General features: G+C 40.9%; 1 protein-coding gene across 2 annotated transcripts in view; it reads left to right on the forward strand.

Annotated features, from left to right (window-relative positions):
- The window catches only part of arhgap10 (Rho GTPase activating protein 10), a 223,415-nt gene that overhangs the window by 141,992 nt on the left and 57,868 nt on the right, over positions 1–23,555 (forward strand). For both annotated transcript variants that reach the window (XM_072256040.1, XM_072256039.1), the window contains exons 14-18: positions 240–314; positions 3,820–3,907; positions 6,611–6,669; positions 10,014–10,119; positions 16,937–17,096. In XM_072256040.1, the coding sequence (XP_072112141.1) occupies positions 240–314; positions 3,820–3,907; positions 6,611–6,669; positions 10,014–10,119; positions 16,937–17,096 (488 nt within the window). The remainder of the gene's footprint in view (positions 1–239; positions 315–3,819; positions 3,908–6,610; positions 6,670–10,013; positions 10,120–16,936; positions 17,097–23,555) is intronic.

The raw sequence follows: 23,555 nt of genomic DNA on the forward strand, positions 1-23,555 counted from the left end.
GCATTTCCGAACAGTTCTATAAACTGAAGTATTTCAATTTAACAAAACTGCCATTGTAAATTTCTGAAAAAAATATTTGTAATCTTGAAATAAGGCAGGATTCTCTTGATGTGCATTTATCTTATTTTCTGATAAATGAAGAAATTTTGTATGAAATTATTTTGTCTGTAAGCAGTAATGACAATGTATACTAACAGTTTATTGATCATTGTTGACTTAATTTTTGTTTTGTTTCGTAGGACTCAATGATCAAGGTTTATATAGAGTGGTTGGAGTCAGTTCAAAAGTCCAGAGGCTGATGAATTTGTTGACTGGTAGGTGTTTTGTTAATTATGCAGACTAAAATAAAGCCCTTCAGGTTGACCACCTCGAATCTGGCAATCAGTAATCTGGTTCCACCGCTGTGTTGGACATAATTTTTGCCAGCCTAATTTCAAATTTCCCACATTGCCACTCAACCCGTCACCACTGTTTTGTTGGCACCATTAGCAGAATCAACTGCTGGCACTGTCTTTAAAAGAAACAGGATGTTCCTCTGTTATCCTGCATTTATTTTTATAACCTGTGCTTATCTAGCCCCAGTCATGTCTTCATTCAATAAAGGAAGTGTCTTTCATGGTGTAAAGCAGAAAACGCCATGCATTATCTATAGAAGATGAGGTGGAAGTTCTGAAAAAATTTGACAGAGATGTCCTGCAACCTGTGTAACATTGGGACTTCCACAGTTTATGATATAAAGACGCAAAAAGAAAAGTTTGCTCCAGTTCTTTGCTGACAGCGAATTGTTAAAACAGATGTGCATAAGGAAAACGATGACAGATGGAAGATGTTCACAACTAGATGAAGTTCTCCTGAAGTTGTTTAAACTCCACATCAGTGAAGGTGTAGAACTGTTAGGAGAGATGGTGAAGGATCAAGCAAAATTTATTTACAGGGTATTTTAAAGGTAGGGTGAGGTGATCATCAAGTGGGTTAGGGGTGTTTATTTATTTAATCCTAACCTAAACACCTGTGATTTGGCAAAATCAGTAATCTGCACTGCACAGGTCCCAGTCATTCTGGATTTATACTTTATACTTTATTGTCACCAAACAATTGATACAAGAGCGTACAATCATCACAGCGATATTTGATTCTGAGCTTTGCGCTCCCTGGAGTACAAATCGATAGTAAATATTAAAAATTTAAATTATAAATCATAAATAGAAAAGGGAAAATAATGTGGTGCAAAAAAACCGAGAGACAGGTCGGGATATTTGGAGGGTATGGCCGAGGTCCGGGTCACCAGATTTGTGGTGGTCTACCTGTATTCCGTTTCAGTTGTGCACAAAATCTAATAGTGTTGATTGAGATCACTCTGTCCTGCTGCCCTTGCTAGCCTCCCCATTCTTCCTTTGACTGCGCTTGGCTTTCTTGGCACGGCAGCATCTATCAATTTTGAGATCAGACTGTCTGCAAAGCAGAGCTGGCCTGGCACCATCGCATCCAGTTCCTCAGTTCTGTTGGATCATAGGCCATCAGCTCTCTCATCCACTTTCACTGAACTTCCATTTGGAGGCTAAATTGGTTCCATCAGTCAGAACGCTGCTCTGAGCTACTGCTGTGGCGGGATCCTGGTTCCTAGCCCGGAACAATCTTGATAGCCATTTGATGCTATCTTTAGCCTTTGGACTTTTTAAAAAAATTGATAACATAAGGAAACAAATTGAAATCATGCATTTTTAAATCAAGGACATTGACCTCATTCGAATGAATGTAGATTCACTCTTTATATAGTGCAAGTAGTCCTTAGCTATGGCCATTTATGCTTTGTGGCTGGACTCAGTGTCAAGTCCAGCTGAAACTGGCCAAGCAGCTCATCCTCTGACTTCCATGTTGTAGTTCAGAAGTCTGGAAGTCAGGGTTTAACTGAGCTGTGCCATTAGTTGATCTCTGTGTAATTATCAAGCATAAGTAATTACAGGAGATTTATATAATGAAATGTAAGTGTATTTTACTCTTGCTGGCTGTGCAACCCTTTAAAAGAACCATGCAATCAGTTATACATCCTTGTTGTCTTGAAAAGTTTTCATCTCCAAATAGATATCAAATTCCTTGCGAAAATGTATCCAGCTTACAGCACTTCAGACTGTATAGTATTCTGGGTGTGCGCATGGTGTTATTGTAAGCTTTGCATCGTAAACAACAGTATTCTAATTGCTGATACAACAAATAATTGCTCCAATACTGTGGCCTAATGATGTTGAAAAACTTATGCCCGTTGCCTGTAGTTCACCAGTGAATCAAGCTCAGGAATTTCCATGGGAAGCCACAGCCTGTTTCAGTTGGTAGGGTGGGATGCAGTTCCTTCTTCAGACAACTAAAGTTGTCCCCCAGGACCTTCATTTCACAAAGTTGTATAATAGTCCGTTTTCTGTTACTCAATAGCAAGGATGACCATATTGAGTGTGGTTCACTCAATAGCAAGGATGCCCACATTTGGCTCACAGCAAGATTGTTTGGAACATCTTTTGCATTTAGCCATGGTAGAAAATCGATCTTTGAAGATTGCCATTCTAAGCTAATTGTGGGATAATGTAATGGGTGACAGATGACATATTGTTTATAATAGAAACTGTTTACATATTTCACAAATACCATCATTGAGTTGTGTTTACTTTAAGATGCTGACATTTTGACATCAGGGTAATTTTGTATGTGTTTGTAATGGAAGTAAAGGGCTGTGGCTTTTGTTAAGCACACAAAATGACTCTTGCATGTTTTATTCACAAAACTCTACATAATATTTAGTTTTCCTAGCAATAATGATCATAGATTTGTACTTCTCATAATGAAGTTTGATGTTTTGCATTAAGGTTAGCATGGAACTTTCTTCCTAATTGTACTTTTTACAGATAAACAAATGGAAAATAAATGTAGAAGGAAATCACAGAAAGATTTTTACTAGGATGAATTTGCAAACCTACCATATTTTAAAAATCAATTTTTCAATTTATTTTCTTCTATTTGACTACAGAATGTTATTTTTAAATGTGTTATCAATTTTTCCTTGCTCAAAGCAGGTTCCTGGTATGTACACGAGCAGCATAGGTGTCGTGCGTACAGTATATGCTTTGAAAATGATTTTGGAGGAACTGCGTGGGACCAGTGTGTTCCCACGCTCACTGTTGGAGTTTTATTGCTAAATGTTTATTGATGTGTAGAATTGGTCATGAATAGTTTCCACTGCTGCCCTCTTTAACTCTTTCATTAGGATCTGATGCTGCCAAATCTGCTTTGCTAATACATTGTTTGACATTTGGAAAGGCTACAACAAAAATAAATGGTAGTGGATTACATACTTCACATGAAAGCAAAGTAGCCTTCCATAGCACTGCCACATCAAGCAACTGACTTCAGTATTAAATATTAATGTATCATAATGCTTAAACATTTGATAGCATTTCCACTAAAATCTCACTTTTTAAAATTCCTTTGTTCCTAGTTGAATTAAACATCTTTATTATAACATATGTGGAACAGTAACATTAACATGTTCTTTCCTTTACAATGATTTAAAAATTCATTTTTAGGGCATGGCTATAGCAGGAAGTTCAATGTTTATTGCCCATCCTTAGTTTGCTTAGAAAGATGGTAGTAAGCTGCTTTCATCTGTCATACTCTTGCACAGAAAGCAGAAGAGATGCCACCAGGTTTGAAGGCTTTCAGAATATGATAGTATAGGTAATTGCCCTCCTTGAGGACTACAATTCTACAATTTTCTTCTGAACTAAAAACTTAGTACTGAGTTGTGCTTATAAATGTAATGATATTTTCCAGATGCAAAGACCTGTGCTGAACTTGATCTCAATAACACAATGGAATGGGAAACAAAGACCATCACCAGTGCACTTAAACAGTATCTGCGGTGAGCAGCTGTGCCTGTTTTGTTCTTCTTTCAAGTTGTCATGTCGGTTTATTTAAAAAACCTGTTCAAACTTTAGAATCTGAAGCAACCATTACATCACTCAATCTTGTGTTGTAGGGTTCTAGAAACTGAAATCAGAGTCAACAGCACAATTACGCAGTTAGAAGTGGATGGCAGTCTTTAGCAAAGATCTCACACCACTTTAGGTCTTATGGAATCATTTTAAAGGCAAGGAAGGAAAGTTCCTTTCAATACCCTCTACTTCCCTCAGTCAATTGATAAGGCTGTAATCTCCTATGTTGTGTGTTATTTGAAAATGGCATCGTAGACATATTTTCACTCCAGGTGGTATCTGAACAACGTAGAGCTGTACAGCCTGGGAAAAAAAGGGCTTTTGGTCTATATTTGTCCATGCTGACCAAGATATATATTCAAGCAAATCCCATTTTGCATCATTTGGTCCATATCCCTCTAAACCTTTGTCATTCTCCTACCTGTCCACATACTATTTAAATGTATCTAATGTACTTTCCTCAGCTACCAACTCTGGGAAAATGACTCCTCTCTTTATGCATCTCATAATTTTATATACTGCACATTTATGAGATTACCCTTCAGTCTCCATGCTCCAAGGAGTAAAGCTGCAGCTTGTCTAACCTTTATAGATAATTCAGTCCCTTGAGTCCTGGCACCAGTAGTCCTTGTAAATATTTTTTTTGCATTGTTTCCAGTTTAATCTCATCTTTCCTGTAACAGGATGACCGAAACAGAACACAATACTCCAAGTGTAGTCTCACCATTGTTTTGTGCAATTGCAGCGTAACCTCTCAACTTCTATATTAAACCCTCTGACTAATGAATGCCAGCATGCCACAAGACACTCTACAGCAGTGCCCAGTGCTCTTCCGTTCAATGTCCTACCTTATTTTGTTCTTCAAAAATGTAACATTTTGCACTAATCTGAATTAAATTCCATTTTTCATTCTTCAGCCTGCCTACCCAGCTGATCAAGATCCTGCTGCAGTTCTTGGTTCTCCTTTTCACTGCATACAACACAGTAATTATTTTAGTATGATCTGCAAGCTTACTAACTATTCCTCATATTCTTAGACAAATAACAATGAACTCTGATCCCTGTGGCATACCACTGGTCACAGACACAGACCTCAAGCAAGAGAAACATTTTTTTGCTATTATCCTGCTAATTTTGTGTCCAATTTTCCAGCTCCATGTGGTCCAGAGCAACCTATCATGTAGAGTATTAGAAAAGCCTTATTGAACAAGAGTTTAGTTCTTTGCTGAACAAGAGAAGCTTCGTGGCAGAGCTCCAGTGAAGTGGTCAAGTCCTCAGGGACATAAATACAACACATGGAGAAACTCAGCACATCAGGCAGCATCTATAGAGGGGAAGAAACAGTTGACGTTTTGGGCCAAGACTCTTCATCAGGACTGGAAAGGAAGGGAGAAGAAACCAGAGTAAGAAGGTCTGGGGAGGAGGGGATACGGAAGGAGCGCAAGCTGGCAGGTGATAGGTGAAACCAGTTGATGGGGATGATGGGTGGTTGGGGAAGGGGGATGAAATGAGAAACTGGGGGGCGATAGTTCAAAAAGGTCAAGGGCTGAAGAAGAAGAAATCTGATAGGAGAGGACAGTGGACCATGGGAGAAAGGGAAGGAGGAGGGGCATCAGAAAGAAGTGATTGGCAGGTGAGTAGAAGAGAAAGGGGTAAGAGGATGCCAGAAGGTGAATGGAAAAGGAGCGAATAGGAGGGGGGGGAAATTATCTGAAGTTAGAGAAATTATGTTCATGTAGTCAAGTTGGAGGCTACCCATATGAAATATGAGGTGTCAAGCAACTTTGCTCTGTCTGCCACAACAGGTGGATCTTCCCAATGGCTATTTCCCATTCCCATTCTGATACGTCAGTCCACGGCCGCCTCTACTGCTACGATGAGGCCACTGTCAGGTTGGAGGAGCAACACCTCATAGTCCATGTTCAGCGAGTCTTGCAGCATTGAATTGCTCAGTGAAAAACAATATGTACGTCAGGCAAAATTATCCAGTAAGAGAGAGTCTAGTTTTTAGATACCCAAAGAAATGACTATTATGAACTTCATCTGGGGGAGGGGGTCTCCAATGACCAGAACCTTAACTAGATTAGCAATAAGTTCTGTGACTGAAAGAAAAGGACAGCGGTAGTGAGGGTCCCACCTCCCAACTCCCAATGCCTTTTGAACATTTAGTGAACACGAGTCAAGACTGCAGCGCCGTGCAATTACACTGCAAGCAATTCCTGCTGCTGACTGTAAGGAGTTTGTAACTTCTGCCCATAATCGGGTGGCTTTTCCTTCAGTTGCTCTCGTTTCCTTCCACATATGGATTAGGTAAGCTGTGGGCATGGCTATTTTGGTACCAGAAGCATGGCGACACCTATAGGCTGTTCCCAGTCATTAATGCAAAAGTTGTATTTCATTGTATATTTTGATGTTTCAGTGTACAGTACATGTGGCAAATAAAGTTAATCTTTATCCCTTCTTCTGTCTACTTGTCTGTGTTATTGTGGCTGCAGCACTATCTTGACAAATGGAACTCAGCACTATCATGACAAATGGACCCCCATTTTCCACACCAAACCGTTATTATTCAAGTCACTAAATGTTTTGCTTAGATTTTCAACATATTTGTTGTTTTATGAATGTTACAGGAATCTTCCGGAGCCTGTCATGACTTACAAGTTGCATTCAGAATTCATCTCTCTAATCAGTAAGTAGCCAAATACACTGCAGTGATACTTGCAGCTTTAAAATACAGAAAAGGGTTGCGATTTGTTCATGTGGAACAAGTCAGAGATGGGACCTGACTTTGCATTATTGCTCTATCCTGAACTATATGAATGGGGAGAGGGTGACACCAAGTCAGAAGTGCTGGATAGTGGCAATGGCGTATTTTACAGATTAAGCGATGTTATAGTGGGAGGGATGAGCACAACATTGCACTTTTATGACAGAATGAAAATCATCAATTGGAAACTTTGCAATGGTTATCCAATGTAACAAGGCACAGACAGGAATGAGAAATGAGGTGGATTGGTATGCTCCTAACCACAAGCACTAGTATACAGGTATCCCCCGCTTTTTGAATGTTCACTTTACAAAAACTCACTGTTACGAAAGACCTACATTAGTTACAGTATGAGTGAAAAAATCTATCAGCAATGAAAATACAGTAGTTGCATAAGTAGTTGCAAAATAGTTGAATGAGGTAGTTGTCTGTAGTATTAAATTATTAGAATTTTCATTATTATTTCCTATAGAGGGGGAGACTAAGCCCAAGGGACACTGCCTCAGAACAGAGGGGCATTCACTTAGAACAGAGATGAAGAGGAATTTATTCGGCCAGATGGCAGTGAATCTGTGGAATTCATTGCCACAGATGGCAATGGAGATCAAGTCATTAGATATATTTAAAACAGAGGTTGATAGCTTCTTGATTAGTGAGGGTGTCAAAGGTTACAGAGAGAAGGCAGGAGAATGGGGTTGAGAGTGATAATAAATCAGCTGTAATGGAACGGTGGAGCAGACTCAATCAGCCGAATGACCTAATTCTGCACCTGTGTCTTGCAGTCTAGAACAGGTAGGATAATTTTGGCTTTTGTTCCCTTGAGTTCAGGTGATTGAATGATAGTTTTATTGGGCAATTCAATAAGATAAATGTAAATATATTTCTCCTGTTAATGAGGAAATCCTGAACAAGTGATCTAGTTCAAAAATATAGCAAAACACATAAAATAATAATTGTCCATTTGGGTATCCCAGTAGTCCCCTGGCAGGATTCCCACTGTCAACACGCTAGAAGAACTCAGCAGGTCGGGCAGCATCCATGGAAATGATCAGTCGACGTTTCGGGCCGGAACCCTTCATCAGGACTGAAGAGGGAAGGGGCATAGGCCCTATAAAAAAGGTGGGAAGGAGAAGGCTGGAAGGTTCCAGGTGAAAAACCAGTAAGGGGAAAGTAAAGGGGTGGGGGAGGGGAAGCAGGGAGGGGATAGGCAGGAAAGGTGAAGAAGGAAAAGGGGAAAACACAATGGGTAGTAGAAGGAGACGGAACCATAAGGAAAGTAGTAGGCAGCTGGGGGAGGGGGCAGAGTGAAACTGGGATAGGGGGAGGGAATTACCGGAAGTTGGAGGATTCGATGTTCATACCAAGGGGCTGGAGACTACTCAGACGGTATATGAGCTGTTACTCCTCCAACCTGAGTTTAGCCTCATCATAGCAGTAGAGGAGGTCATGTATGGACATACCCAAATGGGAATGTGAAGCAGAGTTAAAGTGGGTGGCAACCGGGAGATCCTGTCTGTTGTGGCGGACGGAGCGGAGGTGCTCGACGAAGCGGTCCCCCAATCTGTGTTGGGTTTCATCGATGTAGAGGAGGCCGCACCGGGAGCACCAGATGAACATCCAGCCCCTTGGTATGAACATTCTCCAGCCCCTTGGTATGAACATCGAATTCTCCAACTTCTGGTAATTCCCTCCCCCTCCCTTCCCCTATCCCAGTTTCACTCTGCCCCCTCCCCCAGCTGCCTATCACCTCCCTCATGGTTCCGCTTCCTTCTACTACCCTTTGTGCTTTCCCCTTTTCCTTCTTCACCTTTCCTGCCTATCCCCTCCCTGCTTCCCCTCCCCTACCCCTTTATCTTTCCCCTTACTGGTTTTTCACCTGGAACCTTCCAGCCTTCTCCTTCCCACCCTCCCCTCACCTTCTTTATAGTGCCTCTGCCCCTTCCCTCTTCAGTCCTGATGAAGGTCCGGCCCAAAACGTCGACTGATCATTTCCATGGATGCTGCCCGACCTGCTGAGTTCCTCCAGCGTGTTGTGAGTGTTGCTTTGACCCCAGCATCTGCAGAGTATTTTGTGTTTAGGATTCCCACTGTACCTTTAACCTTACTGTGTACACTATGGGCAAATGAGGCTCATCAGCTGTGGTTGGTAGCTCATCTAGGAAAAGGAAAACTCTGATCTCAAACCTCCATTGCCTTGTGGCTATACCCACGTATGGGGAAGGCTTCAGGAGTAAACCCTAAAGGAAAGTCCCCAAGGCAGTCCTGTGTTGAGTTCAATGCTGACTGGCAACTCCTGCGACACTGCTGGTACCAAACTGTATCGGTCTGCTGTTCCTTTGGCTTCATCAGATGCATGGAGAGGGGAAATTTGCTACATGGGCAACAGCTTGTTCTCCATATCATACTGCCCAGGACAGCTGGACAGAGACGGCACAACATCCATGGTTGACCCTGATTGCTGGAGGCCTCAACTGTGTGCACTAGAAAATTCACTGCACTGTAACACTCCTAAAAAAAGAATGTGAATTAAGTATGTTTGAGTTTCAATAATCTGGAAAATTTCAGTTCAACACTGCCAAAGTCCTGAGGTGCAGGTTTATTGGAGTTCTCCTGTACTCAGTTATGCCTTTGAAATCTATAGACTTTAGAGCCTATTGCTGGCCATCTTTTGTATACATTAGACAATATATATGAGCTTTTTCAAAACTCTGTCCTACTCTTACTTAGGCCATTCTGTTCAACACTGGTTAGCTGGCTGGCTTTAGCACCAGGTTAAAGCATATTTTGTCTTTAAAGTTCTGAATCTTGTTTTCAAGTGTCCCCATGGCTTCATTTCCTCCAGACTTGCATCTGAGGACTTTACTTTTCTGCTGGTTCTTCTGACTCCTTGAGTATTCTTGTTTTGAATTAATGGCTCCCGTTCCAATTTTGAAAGAAAATAATAAATTTTTGTTGTGTTAGGGCATCAAAGGGTATAGAGTGGATTTAGGTAGAGGAAGTTGATATGCTGATTGACTGTAATCCAAATAAATGGCAGATAAGCTCAAGGGGTTGAATTAATACTGTTTCTCGGTGATAAGTTGTTGATGGTGGAAGCAAAATGAGAGAGATGTAGAGTGACATACTGCTAAAGGTCAAGTAATGGAAAAGTTGGATTTCATTTATTGAAAGAATGGATCTGCAGCACTTAAGTATTGTATACATTGTAAGAAAATGAACTGGTTATTATCTAATGTTGGAGTTCTGTTGTGTTCTCTGTTCTGCAGAAAGTGGTAGTCCCGAATCAAGAATCCAGCCACTTCATTCCCTCATTCATAAACTTCCAGAAAAGAATCGCGAGATATTGGGCATTCTCATCAATCATTTGGCCAAGTAAGATGTTAATCACAGAGTGTGCATAAGCACTGCTGTTTGTGAGTGACTGTGTGGTCTACAAGATTAAGAAACTGAACAGGGAATAGTTTTTGTCTTTAAAACAAATTGCTGGTTATATTGTTTTTGTAAAATATGAATTGCTTACTCCAACTAACAGTTGAATATAATGGTCAGTATTTTGAGGAAAGTTTAAAAAAAAATTACCAACAACATCTGCAAACAACAAAATGTTAATATTTTGACCCAGTATTTAAATTTTGTAAACAATTTAAGAGCTGCCTGGATAATCAGCAGGAGCAGAATGTAGTAACATCAGATTTAATTGTTCTGCAATAATAGTGAATACTTGTTGTTGTTGCAGAATGCGATCGCATGAGAGTCGCTAGCGAAAGTTGTGTTGATTATTGTTATAATGAATAAAGGTTCATTGCTGTTTTGGGTTTATAGTTGATAAATTTGCATCAGTGGAAAAGTATGGTTTGATCAACTGGGAAAGGTGGGATGAGATGGAATTTGTGACCCAATTGTCTTAGAAATAAAGGATGCTACTGGATATTAGGGAAATCCATCACACCCAGTTTGAAGACTAACTCAGAACTCTGAGATGAGCTCAGGGGTCCAAAAGTCATAAGGGAAGCTGTATTCAAAAAATTCATTAACCATCTTCAAACTGCCTGGTATTAGTGCATATTTTGTCCTTGGGGTGTATAGCAAGATATTAACTTCTGCAACAAATCATTAGTCCTGGGCATGGACGGTAGATTAAATTTAAAATGCATCTCTGGACAATAGGTTCTAGAGCTGTCGAAATAGCAGTTAATCCTGGTTTGAGAATATTCAAACTTCCTGCTTTGCAGACCTGCCATTAGTTCAAAGTCAAAGTCAAATTTATCATCGGAGAACATACATGTCACCACATACAACCCCGAGATTCTTTTTTTCTGCAGACATAGTCAGCAAATCTATAGAATAGTAACTGTAAACAGGATCAGTGAAAGAACAAGAGCATACAAGACAACAAACTGTGGAAATACAAGTATAAATAAATAGCAATAAATAACCAGAGCATGAAGTAACACAATAAACAGTTCTTAAAGTGAGATCATTGGTTGTGGGAACATCTCAATAGATAAGTATAGTTATCCTCTTTTGTTCAAAAGCCTGATGGTTGAAACTCTTGTACCTCCCACCTGATGGCAACAGTGAGAAAAGACATGACCTGAGTGGTGAGGATCTTTGATGGATGCTGCTTTCCTATGACAACATTTCATGTAGATGTGCTTAATGGTTGGGAGGGCTTTACCCTTGAGGTACTGGGCCAAATCCATTACCTTTTGTGAGATTTTCCGCTCAATGGCATTGGTGTTTCGATACCAGGCCGTAATGCAGCGAGTCAGCACACTTTCTTCCACACATCTGTAGAAGTTTGTCCAGGTTTCTAATGTCATACTGAATCTCCACATATTCCTAAGGAAACTGTTGTTTTCTTTGTAATTACATTTATGTGAAGGGTCCAGGACAGGTACCCTGTGATAGTGATAACCAGGAATTTAAAGTTACTGATCCCCTTCACCTCTGATTCCCCGATGAGTCCTGGCTCATGGACCTCTGGTCTCCCTCTCCTGAAGTCTACAATCAGTTGCTTGGTCTTATTGACATTGAGTGAGAGGTTGTTGTTAGTGCACCAATCAGCCAAATTTTCAATCTCCCTCCTGTATGCTGATCCATCACCACCTTTAATACGGCCCACATCAGCAAACTTGAATATGGTGTTGGAGCTGTACTTCGCCACACAGTCATACAGTACATGTAAAGCAGGTAGGGCAGTAGGTTTAAGCACACAGCTCTGTGGTATGTCTGTGTTGATGAAGATTGTGGAGGAGATGTTTTTGCCAATCCGAACTGACTAGAGTCTCAAGTGAGGAAATCCAGGATGGAATTGCACAAGTGGGTATTGAGGCCCAGGTTTTGGAGTTTACTAATTAGTTTTGAGGGGATGATGGTATTAGATGCTGAGCTGGAGTTGATAAAGAGCATCCTTGGCTGTGCAGATGTTCAAGAGTTGTGTGAAGAGCCAATGAGATGGCATCTGCTGTGGACCTGTTGCTCCTGGAGGCAAACTGGAGCAGATTGAAGTTGCCACTCAGGAGCTGATTAGTTTCAACACTAGCCTCTCAAGACACTTCATCACTGTGAACATAAGTGCCACTGGGTGATAGTCATTGAAGCAGGTTACCATGCTCTTCTTGGGCACTGGCACGATTGAAGCCTGCTTGAAGTGGTTGGATACTGTACGCTGCCAAAGTGAGGGGTTGAAGATATCTGTGAACACACCAGCCGGTTGGTCAGCACAGGTCTTCAGTCCAAGGTCAAGTACTCCATCCAGACTGGATGCTTTCCATGGACTTACCCTCTTGAAGGCAGCCCACACGTCGACTTTCAATACTGAGACCAAAGGATCATCGGGAGATGTAGGAGTGCACGATAGTTCCTCCCTGTTCTGGTAGTCAAAGAGAGCATATAAGACATTGAGTTCATCTGGAAGCCAAGTTCTGCTGTCCCCTGTGTCGCTAGAATTAACTTTGTAGGAGGTTATGGCATTCAAACCCTCCCACAGCTGTCGAGCATCAGTCTAGTCCAGAATCTCCACTTTACCTGTGAGATGGACTTCTAGAGATCATACCTGCACCTCTTGTAGCGTTCTTGATCTCTAGACTTGAATGCCTCAGATCTGGCTCTCAGCAAATTCTGGTTCATCCAGGGCTTCTAATTGGAGTAGATCCTGAATATGCTAGGCATTCCTTATCTCAGTGTAGAAGTGGTCTAGTTTGTTGTGACTCCTGGTGCAACAGGTTACATGCTAGTGATTGGGCAAGGATTTCGTTAAACGGTGTTGTTTAAAGCCACCGACTATAATCTGATATGTGTCAGGATGGGCTGTTTTTTGGAGATGACATCATGCAGTGTTGTGAGTGCTTGCTTATAATCAACTGCTGGTGGTATGCAAACTGCGGTCAGAATCACAGATGAGAATTCTTGAGGCAATTTGAACGGTCTACATTTGATTGCTAAGTGTACTAAGTCAGGGGAGCAAGGGGTCGACATAACCCCCTGTCTGAACACTGAAGGGAATTGACCAAAAGGCACGCACTGCCACTTTTTTCCTTACAGAGTTCGTGGCTTGATCCATTCTGAAAATCATAAAACCTTCTGCCCTGGCATGTCCGCTGATACAAGTCTCAGTGCAACGAACAATTGAGATCTGCCTGTGATACAACAGTCTTGCCCTGAGATCATCAATCTTATCTTCCGGTGACCCACACGTTCACCGACAAAGTACTGGGTAGAGGAGGCCTCATCCCTCTGAGCTTCAGCCTGACTTGAATCCCACCCCACCTGCTGTGTTCCCAGCCATGGCAATGACCCTTAAAGGCGCCGTGCTTAACTGCTCCGCTGGTGCTCATTGCTTCTGCTCTGCATTCAATTGTCAATCATGAGATCTGAAGATCATAGATGAAATTTTGAAGGCAGTTGGTAAGAGGAAATTCACATACTGCAGATTGCAGCAAAAGTAATTCAAAGGAAGTATATTTAAGAGGAAAACTGCAGCGCGCAGAGAATTGCCGATGTACACCTTCTATATTGAGAAGTGGCTTTGCTCTGGGTGTTGTTGATCTCCCTTGATGTATTCAAATTAACAGTTTATTATCACTACTCTGTTATTGTCTGTGTTTGTGTCAAGTTGCTTGCAGCTGATGTAGATTTCAAAGATACATCTCCGTGGGAAGTTAAGCAACAGACTTTTTGTTGTTATTTTGTTTACTTGTAATTGCAACTTGTCAGTGTAGTCACTCATTTACTGTCATCTCCAGTGAAAAATTCAAAGTTCAAAAGTTCAAAACAAAATGTATGATCAGAGTATATGCATGATACCACATACAACCCTGGGATTCTTTTTCCTGTAGTCATACTTAGCAAATCTATAGAACAGTAAGTGTAAGCAGGGTCAATGAACAACACTGTGCAAATATAAATAGATAGCAATAAATAACGAGTCTGAAATAGCAAGATAATGAGACCTTAAACTGGAAACACCAGGAATAGAAAGAGTACAGTTATCCCCTTTTGTTCAAAAGACTGATGGTTGGGAGGGTTTTACCCATGATGTACTGGCCAAACCCACTACCTTTTGTAGGATTTTCTGCTCAAAGGTATTAGTGTTCCTAAACCAGGCCATGATGCAGCTAGTCAATACACTTTCCACCACACACCTGTAGAAGTTTGCCAAGGTTTTTGATGACATGTCGGATCTCCACAGACTCCTGAAGAATTAAAGGTACTGTTGTGCTTTTTTTGCAATTATATTTATAAGATAGGATCAGGACAGGTTTGCTGAGATATTGACGCCCAAGAATTTAAAGAGGTGCTGCCCACCTCTGAACCTCTTGAGTACTGGCTCATGGACCTCTAGTTTTCCTCTCCTAAAGTCTACAGTCAGTTCCTTGGTCTTAGTGACATTGAGTGAGAGGTTTATATTTTTATATTTTAATTTCTGCAAAGGTGTAGCTGGTTTGCAAAGATGATCTGTTCACAATAAAATTATAATTGCACCAGGTTTTCAGCAGGTTGTTTAGCATCATTTTATATTTGCATGCACATGTATATAAAGTCAAAATGAAAATCAGTTTTAATACATTAGATCAGATAAAATATAATTCTTAAAAAATATATATATCCTAATGTATTAAAACTGATTTTTATTACACATCCTTTTATATATCATTTCTATAACCTGGATCCAGTCTGAATGAAATTAGGCACTGCATTAAATCAGGTAATAATGAGCAGAATAACTGGTAAAGAAAATTGCCAGTATCATTCTACAAAGGATAGTTGATGATGGAGATAAGCTCCCACTACCTGTTAAATGCTCTCAATGGTGAGCATCTCAGATAGCCTCTGGCAACTAAGTCCAGCTTCTGAGCTTCACTTGTGGCTTAGCGCCGAGAAGGGGCAAAGGCAGGTCACTGGCACCTTAAAACCTACTGCTTCTGGCAAAGGGGTTTGATAGCCATGGTTGGCAGCTCATCTGGGAGAAGTAAATCTCTGATCTCAAACCTCTGCTGCCTTGTGGCTATACCCACTCATGGGGAAGGCTTCGGGAGTAAACCCCAAAGGAAAATCTAGAGCTGGTAGTTCTACGTTGAGTTCAACGCTGAATGGCATCTCCTGAGATGCCACTAGTGTCAATCTATATTGGTCTCTGCCATTCCTTTGGATTCATCAGCTGCGTGGAGAGAGGAATCACTTGCTCTCCATGTGGTACTGCCCTAGCTTGTGTATTGACTAGTACGCAGCATCCATGGTTGACCCCAACCAACAGAGAGCCTCTCAGTTGATGATAATGTATTCAGTTAATTTGCTTGTAAACAGATGGCACATGGCCAAGTGGTTAAGGCAGTGGACTAGCTACCTGAAGGTCGTGAGTTCGAGCCCCAGCCGAGAAAATGTGTTGTGTCCTTGAGCAAGGCACTTAATCACACATTGCTCTGCGACGACACTGGTGCCAAGCTGTATGGGTCCTAATGCCCTTCCCTTGGACAACATTGGCAACTGCTGGTCTTCCATACAACCTTGCCCAGGCCTGCGCCCTGGAGAGTGAGGACTTTCCAGGCACAGATCCATGGTCTCGCAAGACTAACGGATGCCCCCCCCCCCAAACAGATGAGTATTACAAGTAGGAAAGTAGGAGACTTCTTGAAATTGCATGATTTTTCAAAAATGCACATTAATTGTACTTTTAATCGCACCCTTACACAAAAAGCGAACATTTTCCAAAAGAAAATTTTCAATGTCCACTGAAAAATACTTTGCATCAATAACCTCCTAATGATATTTAAAATTTTCATCTGGTTCAGATCTTTCTATGTTTTTCTTCGCGACCTCCTCTAGTTACGATTACCATATTTGTACATTCCTCCAATTCCACCTTCCAGTGCATCCTCAATTTCTTTTACCCCACAATGGTGACCACGTACTCCCATTTTCAAATTATATGCTTGCCATGAGCTCGTACAAATGTAGTGTATTTTACTGAGAAACTATAAAGGGCGACAGATGAACATGCCTAGGAGTGTATGGGATTACAGCCCATCAATCTCCAAATGCTCCAGCTGACAATTTAGCCTGACTGACTCTTTCCTCTCATCTCCCCCTGGTGACTCTCCTTCCCTCTCTCTGGCAACCCTTCCACCTTTTCTCTCCTCTCTCTGACCATTCCACCTCTCCTCCCTTCTCCAGCCATGCTTCAGCTTCCTCTCTGCCTCCTTTTTCTTCACTCTCGTGTTCCCTCATCTTCCCACCCCACCTCCCATATTCACAAGCATTCTTGCTGCTTTTCTCTGTCGCTCCCTGCTTTGCTCTCTTGTGAGCTCTTCCTCCCTTGCCCTCATTCTCATGAGCTCTCTCCCTCACTCCCGTCCGCACTCTTCTTCCTTTCCATCCACACTCCCCCACCCATTGCGTGCTCTCTTTATCTTCTCTGTGTGCTTTATGTACTCTCAGCTCCCTCCCCACCCTTCCAGCTGTATTTCTGTAGTTTCTTTCTCACTCTCTTGCTCCCCCACCACTCTCCCTAGGCATGGTAGAGCTTCTATACTCAGAATTGCTCACAAAATCTGCTTCCCTAAATTGTTTGTTGGGGCTTTTATTTGGTTAATGTGGTTGAAACAGAATTATCAAATAAGGTCAAACTGTCAAAATGAATTTTTGTAAAGAGACTTGCTCATAATTGGTTGCTCTCTTTCCTTCACAGCGTATCTAATAATGCAAAGCTGAACCTGATGACCGTTGCAAACCTAGGAGTTGTATTTGGACCGACTCTGATGAGAGCTCGGCAGGAAAGTGTGGCTGCCATCATGGATCTCAAGTTTCAGAACATCATTGTGGAAATTCTAATTGAAAACTGCGAAAAGGTCAGTTCATGTTTCTCCAGGCTCCCATGCTATAAAGGGCATAATTGGGTCTTCTCAGAGCATTTCCATCTGCCTCATTCACCCAGTTCCCTCCTCCCTCTTATCATGCATGTTCATCAACCCCGAGGATGCTCCTGCCATCCACTAGAGATAGCTTTACCATAACTAATTAACCCACCAACCAGCACGTTTTTGGAATTGGAAGGGAATGAGAACACTCAAGGGAAACCAACGTGTCATGATGAACGCACAAATTGCCCCGAAATGGCACCTGAGGCCAAGATTGAACTTGTGTGCCTGGAGTTCAGTTAAGAGCACAAAGTCCTGTGCCACTGTTTGAACCCTAGGTGACAAACGTGTTTCATTTTTACAGACATCCTTGAGTCAATTTTGTCCATAAGTTGGAAGGTGCACATGGTTACCTCACCTTTCACAGGACCTTAATGAATGACATCGTAAAGGCTGATAAGAAATAATTTACCCTGTGTGGAGATAGACTAGTTTTGCCATTCATAGAAATGTACGTATGTACATGTGTGTATATGTAGCATGTGACATTCTAATGAATTTAATAACACTACGGGAGTTCACACAAACGAGCAGGTATTCGTAAGTCAAATGTTCTCAACCATTTAATATCAGAGAATGATATTAAAGCTGAAGATGACCTTTACTATCACAGTTATAAAATTCAATATACAATGCAATTTTATTGTTTACAATATGAAATTAGAATGAACATACTCTTCATTCCCCTCAATACTGATTTAATCAATCCTCTCAATTTCACAAGTGAACTTCAGTCTTGCTCAGAGAACTTCACTTTGAGTAGCATCCTTGTATTTCACAATATTCTGTGAGACATGAACTGGTTCTAGATTAAGCTGGATTTAGTAGGTAAAGGTTTGCAGAAACACTTCCAAGTTAATTTTCAGTTCAGGGATTGCTATTTTGTTGTATTTTGGTGATATGTAGTTTACTGTTATGCATGTAATCAAAATATAATGGCACAGAAGTACTTTATTTGTACATCTGGCCCAGAATGGCACGTAGAGTCATTGTACACATGTTCCTCCGGTGGTATAATTAATTCATGCTTCTCACAGGAGCTGATCAGTATGCACCAAATTGAGTGTAGTAGAGATTCCAAAACAGGATGTTGTTGAGAATTATTTGCTACTAAATCTGATTTTGATTAGCATTTCATTATCTGTCCACTTTGTTCAGATTTTTGAAAGCCAGTATGTGACCCACACCTTTTTAGCAATCTACCATACATCTGGTAAAGTTATGTGTGTAATACCCTGGTTAAGATTTTTAATGTTATGCTGTGAGGTAGTTTATATTAGCAGTTTTCTGTAAAAGCAGTGTGCCGTGCTGGAAAGTGTGTTTTGGCTTCAGCTAAGATAAGGGCTCGTGTTGTCCAACTTAGGAATGCGTGTCAGCCAATCAGGATTGTAGGATGTGAAAGAAGGTTCCAGAGAGTTGCAGTGAAGAGTTTTCTGAAGGACAGTAGTCTGGCTTGGGGTCTTTTGGCGGGAGCTGAGCAGCGGGGCACGAGGGAAGATGCCGCAAAATGGCATTGGAAGAAAAATCCCCGCTGCAAGAAGTGCTTTGTGCAGATGGATGGCTCCAAAGAGCAAGGGCCAATACTCCTGAGAGAGCCCGTTTGTTGGAGATGGTCTTTGAAGGGAGTTCAGAATGTGACGGGTGCTTTCACGCTGACCGTGGATCCAGCACGTGAGTAAAGAGATACAGCCCCAACTACCCCAGGATGAGCTCCAATGTTATGTGCACATTGGACTGGTTTAACTGTAATAAGCCCTTTTATTTTTCTCTAACTGTTTGTTAAAGTTAAAAATTTGATAAATATAGTTTCTTAATAATTTTATGTTAGTGATGAACTCTCATTTCTTGCTGACCGATAACTGTGTATGGGCAGTATTTACACAGCATTTGCTCAAATCAGGTTCCTTTAATCAGAACATCATAACGTTCCTGTTTGGTTGAACCCCAAATCATACTGACACTAGACATATATTGTTTATGAAAGGTGGCCTTCTCACCGTTGAGTCAAGTGGCTGTTAACAGAGTTAGCTAACGAGCCAAGTCCGTATACAAGCCTCAGTGAGAGGGTTACATGTGAAATATAGCTGACTTTCTGGAAATACTCAGCAAGTTGGGAAGCAACAGTAGAAAGGCAAACAGAGTTGATATTTGAAGTCAATGACTCCCTCAAGGTCAAAATGTATTACCTCAGTATTATGTTTATTTGTAAATGGTATTATTTATGCAGAATGTATTTGTTTATAAAATGGTGAAAACACTATTACTTGGATTAATTCAAAGTATCAATTGGTATTGTGAAGGAATAGTGAAATTGATCAGCAAAATCAAAAATATTTAAGTAGCTCTCAAAAATTTAACTTTATGTGACAGTAAACATTCTGGGCAATAGATTTTTACCTTTAAATTGACTCGAAGTCAGAGAAAGTGGAAATAATTTAGAATAGGAACTAAAATTTCCTTAAATTTACCTACTCTTTGTTTAGAATGGTGAGACAGATTTGTGGCCGGTTCTTTTGTATGTGACTTCACTTGCCTTTAATAGTGATTTAATGTTTAATCTTGAGGCTTGGATATATGAAGCAATGCTTGTAGACCAACAGATTCTTTCTGAGTTTATGCTGTAAACTCCAAGTTAAGAACATGAGAAATAGGAGCAGGAGTAGGCTACCACCTGTCGAGCCTGCTCCGCCATTGAACAAGATTGTGGCTGATCTGACCGTGGACTCATCTCCACCTACCTGCCTTTTTCCCAAAACCCTTGATTCCCCTATTATGCAAAAATCTATCCAACCCTGTCTTAAGTATATTTACTGAGGTAGTCTCCATTGCTTCATTGGACAAAGAAATCCACAGATTTACCACTCTTTGGGAAAAGCAGTTCCTCTTCATCGCTGTCCTAGATTTACTCACCCAAATCTTGAGGCTATGTCCCCTAGTTCTAGTCTCATCTACTAGTGGAAACAACTTTCCTGTCTTTATCTTATCTATCCCTTTCATAATTTTATATGTTTCTATAAGATCTCCTCTCATCTTTTTGAATTCCAACAAGTACAGTAGGCAACTCGATCTCTCCTCATAGTTTAATCCCCTCATCTCTGGAATCAACCTCCTCTGCACCACCTTCAAAGTCAGTATATCATCCTTCAAGTAAGGAGACCAGAACTGCACGCAGTACTTCAGATGTGGCCTCACCAGTACCCTATACTGTTGCTGCATAACCTCCCTGCTCTTGAATTCAATCCCTCTAGCAATGAAGGCCAACATTCCATTTGCCTTCTCGATAGCCTGCTGCACATGCAAACCAACCTTTTGCAATTCGTGCATTCCCAAGTCCTTCTGCACAGCAGCATGCTGCAATCTTTTACCATTTAAATAATAATTTCATCTTCCATTTTTTTCTTCCAAAATGAATGACCTCACGTTTACCAACATCATACTCCATCTGCCAGACCTTTGCCCATTCACTTAACCTATCTATATCTTTCTGTAAACTCTCTGTATCCTCTACACAATTTGCTTTTCCACACAATTTAGTGTCATCAGCAAATTTAGAGACGCTACACTTGGTCCTCTCTTCCAGATTGTTAATGTATATCACGAACAGTTGTGGGCCCAGCACTGACCTCTGCGGCACACCGCTGACCACTGATTGCCAGAGTAATACCCATGTATCCCAACTCTATGCTTTCCATTTGTCAATGAATTCTCTGTCCATGGTAATACATCACCCCCAGCTATGTGCATCTTGCATAGAAAATCTTGCCTGATATATATGTTAGAGTTCTTTGAGGAAATAACAGGCAGGATAGACAAAGCAGAGTCAGTGGATGTTATTTTTTGTATTTTCAGAAGGCCTTTGATAAGGTGCTGCACATGGTATTACAAGAAAGGTACTAACATGGATGATTATTCGATCAGCAGGAAGCAGAGAGTAGGAATAAAGTGGGGCTTTTCTGGATGACTGCCGGCAACTAGTGGTGTGCCGCAGAGGTTGGTGTTGAAACGGACCGCTTATTCTCATGTTGTATTTCACAGACCTAGATTAGAAAGACCTCCGCCTAATCAGAAATCTGTACTGGGAGCAAACTGCCGCTGTAAGAATAGATGGAGAAGTGAGTCAGTTTACGAAAATCAAGAGAGGTGTTAGACAAGGGTGTGTTTCCTCCCCTGATTTGTTTAATGTGTACAGTGAAACAATATTAAAAACAAAAAGAAACATCTTGGGAATCAAAGTTGGCAGTGAAAACATCAATAATTTTAGATATGTGGATGACACTGTGCTAATTGCAAGTATGGAGGAAGAACTACAAAACTTAATTGATATACTTGTTGAAGAAAGTGCAAAAATGGGTCTATCTATCAATTGCAAAAAGACAATGTATGGTGATATCCAAAAAGAAGGAGAATCCTATCTGCAGGCTGAGAATGAATGGGGAAGACATATAACTAGTATAGAACTTTTGCTACTTAGGAAGCTGGGTGACATCAGGTGGCAGATGCGACTTAGACATCAAAAGAAGAATAGGGATGGCAAAAGACACCTTTACGTGAATGAAGAGTATACTGACCAATACTAAACTAGGCATGACAACCCGCCTCAGAGTACTGAAATGTTACGTTTATCCAGTTATGTTATATGGCTCAGAATGTTGGACAATATCTAGTAACATGAGGAAACGAATTGAAGCAGCAGAGATGTGTTTTTTGAGGAGGATGCATAGGATATCATGGACGAAATGAATGTCTAACGAGGATGTCATGAACAGAGCAAGCACAAAAAGAGAAATAATGTATGAGATCATGAAAAGGCAATGTAACTTCATTGAATATGTGATTAGGAAAGAGGAGTTAGAATGCACAGTAATTATGGGAAAGATTGAAGGGAAGAAAGCTAGAAGAAGACAAAGACAAATGATGATGGAGACAGCAGCCAGAGAACTGGAAATGAATACTAATGAATTGATCCACTTGACCTGAAACAGGAGTGTGTGGGCCATGGCAGTCAAAGCTCAAACCGGGCATAGCACTTGATGATGATGATTTCACAGCATGATATAGATGAAGGAAATTATTATGGCTTTGTGACCAAGTTTGTGGATGATACGAAGATGGGTGGAGGGGCTGGTAGTGTTGAGAAAGCAGGGTGTCTGCAGAAGGACTTAAACAGATTGGGAGAATGGGCAAAGAAGTGGCAGATGAAATATAGTGTAGGGAAGTGCATGGTCATGCACTTTGGTAGAAGGAATAAAGATGTGGACTACCTTCTAAATGGGGAGAAAATTCAAAAATCTGAGGTGCAAAAGGCCTCAGGAATCCTTGTGCAGGATTCCCAAAAGGTTAACTTGCAGGTTGAGCCAGTGTTAAGAAAGGCAAATGCAGTGTTATCATTCATTTTGAGAGGACTAGAATATAAAAGCAAGAGTATATCTGTTCTCTGTCAGCTGTCAAATATCACTCTCTCTCATCCACAATCTCTCTTACTTCCCCCGTGAACCTGAAAGACATCTACCCTGCTACCAAGGGCCATGTTCTTTAGGATGCTGAAACAAACCATTATGCTAGGTTTCTCAGCCTCCCAGTGGCTTCCACAGGGAGGTTACCCTCAGGCCAATATGCACAAAAGATTATTCTTTGGCTGTAAATGTTATAAAGTGTTTTTTCATGCTAGTAATTTTGGTACAAAACAAATCACTACCTCTGACATAATGCACCAGGCTTGTTTAATCTAAATGTAGCAATGCTCAACAGTGTAAAGTGAACAGATTGGAAATCAACATTAAAAATGTAGATGGATTGGAGCTACAAAAGTGAAATCACTGTATCTGCAAGGGAATTGTGGAGAACTCTTTCACGTAGAAAAATTATGTATATAATCTGAATTTGTGTGCCAATGGAGTTGGTTATTCTATTTATTCCACTAAGAAAAGTAACAAAATGTAAGCACTTGCCTTATTTGGACTAAAGGAAGCATTAACGTTACATGAAACTGGGAGAATTTATCATTTTGAAGGTGAACCTGAATGCTTGTGTTTCTCTATAATAACACTCACAACACGCTGGAGGAACTCAGCAGGTCAGGCAGCATCAGTGGAAACGATGAGTCGACCAAATATTTCCCTATAATAGTTACCTGACTTATTAAAACTGTTACTTTTCTTTCCCTCCGGAATGGGTTGGGCAATGCTAGGACACCATTTACTTTGTCAGTCATAGTCCTCAATAGCACCTGCATTTTCATCCTCCACCCTTTGCCTACAGCAACATTGCTTTTCATCGTAACAGTGAAGACAGACTTAACACTTATATTGTTGTTGTTTGTCCTTCGTAGTCGAAGATGACCATGGCTTCAAAGTCAAATGGGAGATTGGTGGCTGTGGGTCCGGAGGTGAC

The sequence above is a fragment of the Mobula birostris genome, chromosome 4, assembly GCF_030028105.1.
Source record: "Mobula birostris isolate sMobBir1 chromosome 4, sMobBir1.hap1, whole genome shotgun sequence".
Classification (NCBI taxonomy): Eukaryota; Metazoa; Chordata; class Chondrichthyes; order Myliobatiformes; family Myliobatidae; genus Mobula; species Mobula birostris.